Source organism: Anopheles maculipalpis, chromosome 3RL, assembly GCF_943734695.1.
Source record: "Anopheles maculipalpis chromosome 3RL, idAnoMacuDA_375_x, whole genome shotgun sequence".
NCBI lineage: Eukaryota > Metazoa > Arthropoda > Insecta > Diptera > Culicidae > Anopheles > Anopheles maculipalpis.
Window position 1 is genome coordinate 67,731,631 of NC_064872.1, and position 11,766 is coordinate 67,743,396.

At 36.9% G+C, this 11,766-nt stretch overlaps 3 protein-coding genes across 6 annotated transcripts in view; 1 reads left to right on the plus strand and 2 right to left on the minus strand.

Annotated features, from left to right (window-relative positions):
- LOC126562971 (eukaryotic translation initiation factor 4E1) overlaps positions 1-11,766 on the minus strand; it is a 436,138-nt gene that overhangs the window by 179,197 nt on the left and 245,175 nt on the right. The window lies entirely within an intron of this gene.
- LOC126563070 (protein lethal(2)essential for life-like) overlaps positions 1-11,766 on the plus strand; it is a 566,897-nt gene that overhangs the window by 93,563 nt on the left and 461,568 nt on the right. The window lies entirely within an intron of this gene.
- Positions 11,560-11,766, minus strand: part of LOC126561252 (DNA N6-methyl adenine demethylase) — a 142,438-nt gene continuing 142,231 nt past the window's right edge. For all 4 annotated transcript variants that reach the window (XM_050217214.1, XM_050217213.1, XM_050217211.1 and 1 more), the window contains one exon: positions 11,560-11,747. In XM_050217214.1, the coding sequence (XP_050073171.1) occupies positions 11,709-11,747 (39 nt within the window). In that variant the 3' untranslated portion in view covers positions 11,560-11,708. The remainder of the gene's footprint in view (positions 11,748-11,766) is intronic.

The following is an 11,766-nucleotide window of genomic DNA, read 5'->3' on the forward strand; positions in this document are numbered from 1 at the left end:
TCAGGGAAAATAATTTTTAATTGGTAAAGTGAATCATTTTTCGCCGATTTTAACTTGCAAAATGTTTGCAAAAGTTTTGCAAATGCAAAACTCCTGTGCTGCATGCTCTCCTGATACTAGCCATCGAAAAACTCGGTTGATTTTGGAAGAAAATTTCAGTAGAAAATTGCCAAAAATCTACCAGCTGATACCAGGGGAGCATCCAAATCAGGAGGTGACATCGAAGAAATTAAAAATCGTAGAAATCGGAAATTTTCCTCAGAGAAAATAATTTTTAATTGGTAAAGTGAATCATTTTTCGCCGATTTTAACTTGCAAAATGTCACCTCCTGTGCTGCATGCTCTCCTGATACTAGCCATCGAAAAACTCGGTTGATTTTGGAAGAAAATTTCAGTAGAAAATTGCCAAAAATCTACCAGCTGATACCAGGGGAGCATCCAAATCAGGAGGTGACATCGAAGAAATTAAAAATCGTAGAAATCGGAAATTTTCCTCAGAGAAAATAATTTTTAATTGGTACAGTGAATCATTTTTCGCCGATTTCAACTTGCAAAATGTCACCTCCTGTACTGCATGCTCTCCTGATACTAGCCATCGAAAAACTCGGTTGATTTTGGAAGAAAATTTCAGTAGAAAATTGCCAAAAATCTACCAGCTGATACCAGGGGAGCATCCAAATCAGGAGGTGACATCGAAGAAATTAAAAGTCGTAGAAATCGGAAATTTTCCTCAGAGAAAATAATTTTGAATTGGTAAAGTGAATCATTTTTCGCCGATTTTAACTTGCAAAATGTCACATGCTTTACCATGGTAAAACATGGTAAAATTTCGAAAAACTCGGTTGATTTTGGAAGAAAATTTCAGTAGAAAATTGCCAAAAATCTACCAGCTGATACCAGGAGAGCATCCAAATCAGGAGGTGACATCGAAGAAATTAAAAATCGTAGAAATCGGAAATTTTCCTCAGGGAAAATAATTTTTAATTGGTGAAGTGAATCATTTTCCGCCGATTTTAACTTGCAAAATGTCACCTCCTGTGCTGCATGCTCTCCTGATACTAGCCATCGAAAAACTCGGTTGATTTTGGAAGAAAATTTCAGTAGAAAATTGCCAAAAATCTACCAGCTGATACCAGGGGAGCATCCAAATCAGGAGGTGACATCGAAGAAATTAAAAATCGTAAAAATCGGAAATTTTCCTCAGAGAAAATAATTTTGAATTGGTAAAGTGAATCATTTTTCGCCGATTTTAACTTGCAAAATGTCACCTCCTGTGCTGCATGCTCTCCTGATACTAGCCATCGAAAAACTCGGTTGATTTTGGAAGAAAATTTCAGTAGAAAATTGCCAAAAATCTACCAGCTGATACCAGGGGAGCATCCAAATCAGGAGGTGACATCGAAGAAATTAAAAATCGTAAAAATCGGAAATTTTCCTCAGAGAAAATAATTTTTAATTGGTACAGTGAATCATTTTTCGCCGATTTTAACTTGCAAAATGTCACCTCCTGTGCTGCATGCTCTCCTGATACTAGCCATCGAAAAACTCGGTTGATTTTGGAAGAAAATTTCAGTAGAAAATTGCCAAAAATCTACCAGCTGATACCAGGGGAGCATCCAAATCAGGAGGTGACATCGAAGAAATTAAAAATCGTAGAAATCGGAAATTTTCCTCAGGGAAAATAATTTTTAATTGGTAAAGTGAATCATTTTTCGCCGATTTTAACTTGCAAAATGTCACCTCCTGTGCTGCATGCTCTCCTGATACTAGCCATCGAAAAACTCGGTTGATTTTGGAAGAAAATTTCAGTAGAAAATTGCCAAAAATCTACCAGCTGATACCAGGGGAGCATCCAAATCAGGAGGTGACATCGAAGAAATTAAAAATCGTAGAAATCGGAAATTTTCCTCAGAGAAAATAATTTTGAATTGGTGAAGTGAACTAGTTTTTCGCGGATTTCAACTTGCAAAATGTCACCTCCTTTTCTGCATGGTCTCCTGATACTAGCCATCGAAAAACTCGGTTGATTTTGGAAGAAAATTTCAGTAGAAAATTGCCTAAAATTTACCAGCTGATACCAGGGGAGCATCCAAATCAGGAGGTGACATCGAAGAAATTAAAAATCGTAGAAATCGGAAATTTTCCTCAGAAAAAATAATTTTGAATTGGTAAAGTGAATCATTTTTCGCCGATTTTAACTTGCAAAATGTCACCTCCTGTGCTGCATGCTCTCCTGATACTAGCCATCGAAAAACTCGGTTGATTTTGGAAGAAAATTTCAGTAGAAAATTGCCAAAAATCTACCAGCTGATACCAGGGGAGCATCCAAATCAGGAGGTGACATCGAAGAAATTAAAAATCGTAAAAATCGGAAATTTTCCTCAGAGAAAATAATTTTGAATTGGTAAAGTGAATCATTTTTCGCCGATTTTAACTTGCAAAATGTCACCTCCTGTGCTGCATGCTCTCATGATACTAGCCATCGAAAAACTCGGTTGATTTTGGAAGAAAATTTCAGTAGAAAATTGCCAAAAATCTACCAGCTGATACCAGGGGAGCATCCAAATCAGGAGGTGACATCGAAGAAATTAAAAATCGTAGAAATCGGAAATTTTCCTCAGAGAAAATAATTTTGAATTGGTGAAGTGAACCAGTTTTTCGCCGATTTCAACTTGCAAAATGTCACCTCCTTTTCTGCATGGTCTCCTGATACTAGCCATCGAAAAACTCGGTTGATTTTGGAAAAAAATTTCAGTAGAAATTTGCCAAAAATCTACCAGCTGATACCAGGGGAGCATCCAAATCAGGAGGTGACATCGAAGAAATTAAAAATCGTAGAAATCGGAAATTTTCCTCAGAGAAAATAATTTTTAATTGGTAAAGTGAATCATTTTTCGCCGATTTCAACTTTCAAAATGTCACCTCCTTTTCTGCATGCTCTCCTGATACCTGACAACGAAAATCCCGGTTGATTTTGGAAGAAAATTTCAGTAGAAAATTTCCAAAAATCTACCAGCTGATACTAGGGGAGCATCCAAATCAGGAGGTGACATCGAAGAAATTAAAAATCGTAGAAATCGGAAATTTTCCTCAGAGAAAATAATTTTTAATTGGTACAGTGAATCATTTTTCGCCGATTTCAACTTGCAAAATGTCACCTCCTGTGCTGCATGCTCTCCTGATACTAGCCATCGAAAAACTCGGTTGATTTTGGAAGAAAATTTCAGTAGAAAATTGCCATAAATCTACCAGCTGATACCAGGGGAGCATCCAAATCAGGAGGTGACATCGAAGAAATTAAAAATCGTAGAAATCGGAAATTTTCCTCAGAGAAAATAATTTTGAATTGGTGAAGTGAACCAGTTTTTCGCCGATTTTAACTTGCAAAATGTCACCTCCTTTTCTGCATGGTCTCCTGATACTAGCCATCGAAAAACTCGGTTGATTTTGGAAAAAAATTTCAGTAGAAAATTGCCAAAAATTTACCAGCTGATACCAGGGGAGCATCCAAATCAGGAGGTGACATCGAAGAAATTAAAAATCGTAGAAATCGGAAATTTTCCTCAGAGAAAATAATTTTGAATTGGTAAAGTGAATCATTTTTCGCCGATTTTAACTTGCAAAATGTCACCTCCTGTGCTGCATGCTCTCCTGATACTAGCCATCGAAAAACTCGGTTGATTTTGGAAGAAAATTTCAGTAGAAATTTGCCAAAAATCTACCAGCTGATACCAGGGGAGCATCCAAATCAGGAAGTGACATCGAAGAAATTAAAAATCGTAGAAATCGGAAATTTTCCTCAGAGAAAATAATTTTTAATTGGTAAAGTGAATCATTTTTCGCCGATTTTAACTTGCAAAATGTCACCTCCTGTGCTGCATGCTCTCCTGATACTAGCCATCGAAAAACTCGGTTGATTTTGGAAGAAAATTTCAGTAGAAAATTGCCAAAAATCTACCAGCTGATACCAGGGGAGCATCCAAATCAGGAGGTGACATCGAAGAAATTAAAAATCGTAGAAATCGGAAATTTTCCTCAGAGAAAATAATTTTGAATTGGTGAAGTGAACCAGTTTTTCGCCGATTTCAACTTGCAAAATGTCACCTCCTTTTCTGCATGGTCTCCTGATACTAGCCATCGAAAAACTCGGTTGATTTTGGAAGAAAATTTCAGTAGAAAATTGCCAAAAATCTACCAGCTGATACCAGGGGAGCATCCAAATCAGGAGGTGACATCGAAGAAATTAAAAATCGTAGAAATCGGAAATTTTCCTCAGAGAAAATAATTTTGAATTGGTGAAGTGTACCAGTTTTTCGCCGATTTCAACTTGCAAAATGTCACCTCCTTTTCTGCATGGTCTCCTGATACTAGCCATCGAAAAACTCGGTTGATTTTGGAAAAAAAATTCAGTAGAAAATTGCCAAAAATCTACCAGCTGATACCAGGGGAGCATCCAAATCAGGAGGTGACATCGAAGAAATTAAAAATCGTAGAAATCGGAAATTTTCCTCAGAGAAAATAATTTTTAATTGGTAAAGTGAATCATTTTTCGCCGATTTCAACTTGCAAAATGTCACCTCCTTTTCTGCATGCTCTCCTGATACCTGACAACGAAAATCCCGGTTGATTTTGGAAGAAAATTTCAGTAGAAAATTGCCAAAAATCTACCAGCTGATACCAGGGGAGCATCCAAATCAGGAGGTGACATCGAAGAAATTAAAAATCGTAGAAATCGGAAATTTTCCTCAGAGAAAATAATTTTTAATTGGTACAGTGAATCATTTTTCGCCGATTTCAACTTTCAAAATGTCACCTCCTGTGCTGCATGCTCTCCTGATACTAGCCATCGAAAAACTCGGTTGATTTTGGAAGAAAATTTCAGTAGAAAATTGCCAAAAATCTACCAGCTGATACCAGGGGAGCATCCAAATCAGGAGGTGACATCGAAGAAATTAAAAATCGTAGAAATCGGAAATTTTCCTCAGAGAAAATAATTTTTAATTGGTAAAGTGAATCATTTTTCGCCGATTTCAACTTTCAAAATGTCACTTCCTTTTCTGCATGCTCTCCTGATACCTGACAACGAAAATCCCGGTTGATTTTGGAAGAAAATTTCAGTAGAAAATTGCCAAAAATTTACCAGCTGATACCAGGGGAGCATCCAAATCAGGAGGTGACATCGAAGAAATTAAAAATCGTAGAAATCGGAAATTTTCCTCAGAGAAAATAATTTTTCATTGGTAAAGTGAAACAGTTTTCGCCGATTTTAACTTGCAAAATGTCACCTCCTGTGCTGCATGCTCTCCTGATACTAGCCATCGAAAAACTCGGTTGATTTTGGAAGAAAATTTCAGTAGAAAATTGCCAAAAATTTACCAGCTGATACCAGGGGAGCATCCAAATCAGGAGGTGACATCGAAGAAATTAAAAATCGTAGAAATCGGAAATTTTCCTCAGGGAAAATAATTTTTAATTGGTAAAGTGAATCATTTTTCGCCGATTTTAACTTGCAAAATGTCACCTCCTGTGCTGCATGCTCTCCTGATACTAGCCATCGAAAAACTCGGTTGATTTTGGAAGAAAATTTCAGTAGAAAATTGCCAAAAATTTACCAGCTGATACCAGGGGAGCATCCAAATCAGGAGGTGACATCGAAGAAATTAAAAATCGTAGAAATCGGAAATTTTCCTCAGGGAAAATAATTTTTAATTGGTAAAGTGAATCATTTTTCGCCGATTTTAACTTGCAAAATGTCACCTTTTTTTCTGCATGCTCTCCTGATACCTGACAATGAAAATTCCGGTTGATTTTGGAAGAAAATTTTAGCAGAAAAATGCCAAAAATCCACCAGTTGATACCAGGGGAGCATCCAAATCAGGAGGTGACATCGAAAAAATTCAAACTCCTTGCTTTGCTTTGTTTTACATTAGATTTTTTGCAGTTTTCCATTTCGGTTTTATTTTTCCATTTTTCTTGTTTCGCTTGTCATCACTAAATATAATAAGAATATATATAATAATTTGCAATAATAATCATAATCAATAATGCATGCGTGCGCGCACACACGCATGTGCTTTCGCCTTCCATTTCTGTCCTTTCCTCCTTCCTACTGCTAATACCTTACTTACGTCCTTGCCTGCCCTTGCGTGTTTGTGTGTTTTGTGTTTCTTTTTTCTCTCGTTCATTCTTTTCTTATTTCTTTGCTTTGCACGTGTGAGTTACTTGAATGTCTGTAGCTGGGAGGGTCTTTTTCTTCTTCATGTATATGCTGTTTTGTGAGTTGAATGAATTTGCGCTTTTGCTCTAGTTTTTCATTTCTTTGTTTGTGTATGTATGTATGTATGTGAGTGTGTCTATTGCGCCTGTGTTTATTGCGCTTATCATGTGCGTATTATCGTTATTATTACTATCGCTACCTTCCGCAAACACACACGCACACGCACGCACCCACTTCTTACCATCTTTCATTTGCTCATCTCTATTCATCGCACTTAAATATATAGTGAAGGATTAGCAAGGAGTGATGATTTTTTTGTTTGTTCTTTTGTTCGATCAAGTAGTAGTAAGTTCCTTCCTCTCCTTCTTCTAACTGCTCTTCTTGTTTCCTTCTTAATTTACGTCTTAGTTTTGCTTGTCTCTCTGCCTACTGCTTTCTGCTCCTGTTCTCACATATGTGTGTATGTGTGTATTAATTGTAATAATATAATAATAAATACTTATATTCACCGTTCGCGCCATTCTTATCCTCTACTCCTTGACTCTTTCCGTTTTTTTTCCTTTTTTCTTTTCCCCTTTTGTTTTAACCTTCTCTTTTAACATGTCTTTTTAGTTGCAAATCTACTTTTTTCCACTTCCTAGAACGACGGATTCAGCTTCCCTAACAGCTTCGCTTACAGTTTTAGTATGGCCTCCACACAAACACACACACGCACATACAACCGGACACTCTTCAAGCATTTGTTTACGTACTTATGTGTGTGCTTTGTTTTCCACTCTTCTCTTCTCGTTTTTTTTTGTTGCTTGTTTTATCATTTATGATTTGATTTGCTTTTTTCTTCCTTTTACTCCTCCTAATAATGTTGGTATGAGTTTTGTTTGTGTTTGTTTCTTCTCTCTTGCGGGCTTACTTATTTGCATGGTTTTCTTCTGTGTGTGTGTTTTATTCTTCTTCTTTTGCTTTCACTATTCCTTCCTACAAATGATTGAAAAGCGAGTAGCATTATTTATATTTATATTTTGTAAAGTGTTTCATTTGCATCTGTGTTTGGGTGAATAATTTTTCTTCTCTATTCTCTTAGTTTTACTTCTTCATGTTCATGTTTTTTTTTTTCTAAAGATTTTTTATATCTTAGTGTCTGTTTCCTCACTTTGCGCTTGCTAAAACACCCCCAAAAAAACTTTTTTTTTGCCAAAAAACAAACCGAAACACTATGAAAAAACACGCACCGCAGCACATTGCTAAATTTACAATTTTGTTTCATCCAAAGGCTTTTTGTTGTTGTTGTTGTTGTTTTCACGTGTGTGTGTGTTGTCTGTTTGTTTTCTTTTTATCTTTCTTCTGCTGTTTCCCTCTTTCAAAGTTATTCTTTTTTTGTTCTTAATTTTTGTTTTACCGAGATTGAATTTTTTCTTTCTATTTTCTACAATTTTTTTTGCATTCTTTAGCTTCCTTTCCGCCCCATCTTCTTTTTATACAACGCTCATCCATCTTTTGCCCTATAATCTAACGCGTTCCTTTAGTTTTTTTATCTTCTTCTTATAAATAACAGCGCAAAATTTCTACAAAAAGAAAAGCTAAAGGTTTGTTATTTTTCGTTCCTCGCTTTTCTTTACGTCCTCCTTTCCCTCACTCTTTTCATGCCATTTTTATCATTGCGTTTTCTCCTTTCTGTTTGTTTTGTTTTTTTTTTTTGTTTTAGTCATTATTCTCCTTCGCTTTTTTCTTCCTTCTTTTACGATATGAGATCATTTTGAAACAATGTTACTCTCTTCCATTATTAATTTCTTCTCTTTTGTTGTGTGTTATTTGTTTTGCTTATCAATTTGCCATTCACACATATTTAATCCACATAATGGCAATGGTGTCTTATTTTGATTGCTACCATTTTGCAGTGTTTGCTTTCCTAAATCTTTCCTTTTTCAGTAGCAGCTTGCTCGATTGCTTGTCTTGTAGGTGTTTCTTAATATGTGTTGTGAGTGTTTTGTCTACTATAAAATAATGTCACTCTAGGACTGTTTTCTTCTTGCTTTTTTGCTTTGCACAATTTTGGCAACGGAAAGACACACACTCACACACATGCATACCGTTCTCTTTTCCATCTCTAACAGCTTGAAATCATACAAGAGACGCTTTTACTAGAAGGAAGCAATGCTCTCCCTCTCCTCTATCGCGCTTACTGGTTGCCCCCTCTTACTTGGGGTTTTTGTGTACGTATTTTCAAAGTTTAAAGTACAAGTACGGAGTTTTTTTGTTGTTGTGTATATTACTGTGGTTTGTATATATATATATCATCATAATGTTTGCTCTAAAATGCTGCTTCTGTTGCTGCCAATCATCCAACAACTAGCTTATTTGCTGTTGTAGACTTTTTTTACGTTCACTGTTCACTTTGTAGTTTTTCAGTTTACTGTATGGCATCCATTTGACAGTTGACAGTTGTGTGTTCTCCTCCTGTTTTACATTCCCGTTTCTTATTCACTCTACTGAATATTTTTACGTTTTCTTTTGCTTCTTTCTTCCCCGTTTTGCTCTATTTACTTGTTTTATTCTTTATGTGTGTGTGTGTTTATGTTTTTTTTTTGTTTGCTTAGAGATTTGTCATCAGTTTCATTGCCCTCCCGTCATTGTGATTGAACTCGTCGAGTAAATTACAAAAAAAATAAATGAAACAGAAAGGGTTTTTAAATATTTACAAAAACCTCATGCCAAAACGGAACATGAACGCTTACCTCAAACTTGCTATGCCATTTTTTTCTACTTGCTTTGTACAAACAAAAAAAAAAAACTATAAAACAAAAAAAAACAATAATTTGTGAAACGTGATACAATTGAAGGACAAAAAAAATATTTTGAGATAAAAAAATGCAACTTAAGTTTATTCATAGTTGTTCGCTTGCGCTTGCTTTTGTTCTTATGTGTTGTGTATGTGTTGTGTTTCTTTTTTATGTTTGTGTGTGTTTGTTCCTTCCCATTTGTTTTTGTTCTAATGTCTTTAGTTGTTCTTTTTACTTAAATAATGTAAATTTAAAAAATGCTCTCACAGTAAACAACTTTTATGCATAAAAAAGGATAAAACAAAAAAAGGTACTAACCTTTTCTTACTTTTCTTGTGTTTTTTCTTGTTTTACTTTTTCTTTTTCTGTCATGCGTTTTTTTTCTAATACAAAGGGGATTCTTTTAGGTTTTCATGTCTCTTTTCCCCTTTTTCTTCTTTCCGCTGTGAGTATTACTTCCTTGTTTCACGATATGGTTGCGTTTGTTCGTTTGTTTTCTACTCATTTTTTCTCTTGTTCTGTATGGCAAATAGTTTTTTTTGTTGTGATGATTCGCACTTGTTTCCCGCGATCGCTTCAAAATCAGCACAACAGGGAAACTTATCAATCAAATGACATTTTAAAAAAGAACGAGAAAAAAAGCACTATAAACAATTAATCTAGCAAAGAAGCAAATGGAACATGACCGAGCGAAGAGATGCCGCCAAACGGTAAAACTTACATACACAATTATTACACTTAATACAACATACAGAAGAACCAGCCCAAAAAAGGGTTCTTTGACACGCAAACACACACACACACGCGCTCATACACATGTCGTTTCTACACCACTTTGTTTTCCCTAAACTCATATAATATATGGCATTTTGTATCGTTTTGCACAGGCGAGACAGCCGTCTCGGCGCACGAGCGAAAGTGAGATGATTAATCCGATTTTTGTGGGTACTTTGCTAAGTATATAAATTAGTGTTAAATTAAATACATAAGTGAAATGTTGGGCTTTCATAAAAAAGAGAAGGAAACAGTAGGATGCAAACGAACTAAAATTGACAGAAAAGTAGAGGAAGGATAATAATTGATGCCAATGCCTAGTGAACGACCCCCCGGTTCTCTCCTTCTCCGTCTCTCTTTCTGAATAGATTCACATTCGCTCAACAACGAAATAAATTACTTAGGTGCTATACAATGGGGGGGGATGGGGGGTGCGCGCATTTGTAAGGTGTGTTTGCGTTAAAATGAAGAAAATGTCTTTTTTCCCTTATTTCGATCGCCTTTTCCACTTGTACCCTTCCGGAACAAGTACATGCGATGCGCATGACATTAATACTAAAATAAACAGGGGCGAGAATAAGAAATCACCGTATCGCGGATCGGTGGATCTTGAGTATGAGAGAGTGAGTGTGTACACGGGGTGGTTTGTGTGTGACGTAAAAGGAAAACAAAAGAAACTACCTTAATAATGGCGGCTAGTACTACTACTGCACTACTGATCGCTACTAAAACACTGCGCACTTAATATGGCTAGAATTATGTGTGGGTAATCTTAAACATAGCGCGTAGCGAAGCTAAAACGGAGCTAGAAGTGAATTGAAAAAAAAAACACATTGAACTTATCAACAATAAAAGGATGTCTGATGATAATGAAATCAAAACACGCAGTTCACAATTATTAGGACCAAAAAAATAAAAGAGTTGCGAACAAAATGCTTTCCCAATCGTCATCTTCTCTTATCAACATAACCTAACTTTCTTCTCTACTCGTTAAAATAAACACGGCACAATCTTATTTTGTGGTTGCTATCCAAGTAACCGCACGTATAGTTGACAGCAATAGTACTACTTCTCATCACGATCTCTCTCGCTCTCTATCTCTCTGTATCCTTTTCTCTCTCTCTCGCTAGTAAGCAAAAAGGAAAAACAGGATGCTTCGTTTGATTTGTTTAGTTCTGAAAGCAGCAAAAAATCAAGAAAAATAATTTCCCAGTGACTCTCTTTCTCTCTCTCTCTCTCTCTCTCTCTCTCTCTCTCTCTCTCTCTCTCACGTTCTGTGATTCAGTTTGTACCATTATTTGGTTTTTAAACAAATGTTTTGGCAAGACAAATGGCAATGCACACACACACATATATTCTTCATCCGTTGCTCTACTGCTTCAGTAGTAGTAATAGTAATAGTATTGCCCGTGTGGATCGCTCCTGTCCGGTTGCTGTAACCACTGTGAAAAGGGGCTCCTATGATGGGCGGCGGCTGCAGCTGCATAGTGATGATGCTGCTGATGATGATGATGGTGATGGTATCGCTGGGATAGTAGCGAAACAGGGCTACTGCTTGCCAGCGGATGGTAAGACGACGATGATGATGCAGCATGATGGTGATGTTGCTGCTGCTGCTGCTGCTGATGGAGGTGTTGATGATGGTGTGGAGTAGTGTAGTGGTGGGATAGATGATGTGACATCGTTTGCTGGTGGTTTTGGAGTAGTTGTAGCGGGGAGGATACTGTAGCTCTTGTTCCTCCTCGGTGGCTACTACTGCTGCTACTGCTGCCACTACCACTCGATTGCTGCTGTCCCAGGCCCGATGCGACCAACGACTGTTTGCCACTCACTACTGTCGTCGCCGGCTGCATCGGTTGTGTTGGTGGTGTAGTAACGTCTAGTGGTCCGATCTGCTCATCCAGTGTCGTTGGCCTCGATGGCAGATCCTTCTCTCACCACTAGACGCCCGGATATTCTACGTCCATCATGTCATGTTCCTGGAACGAGCAAAAACAG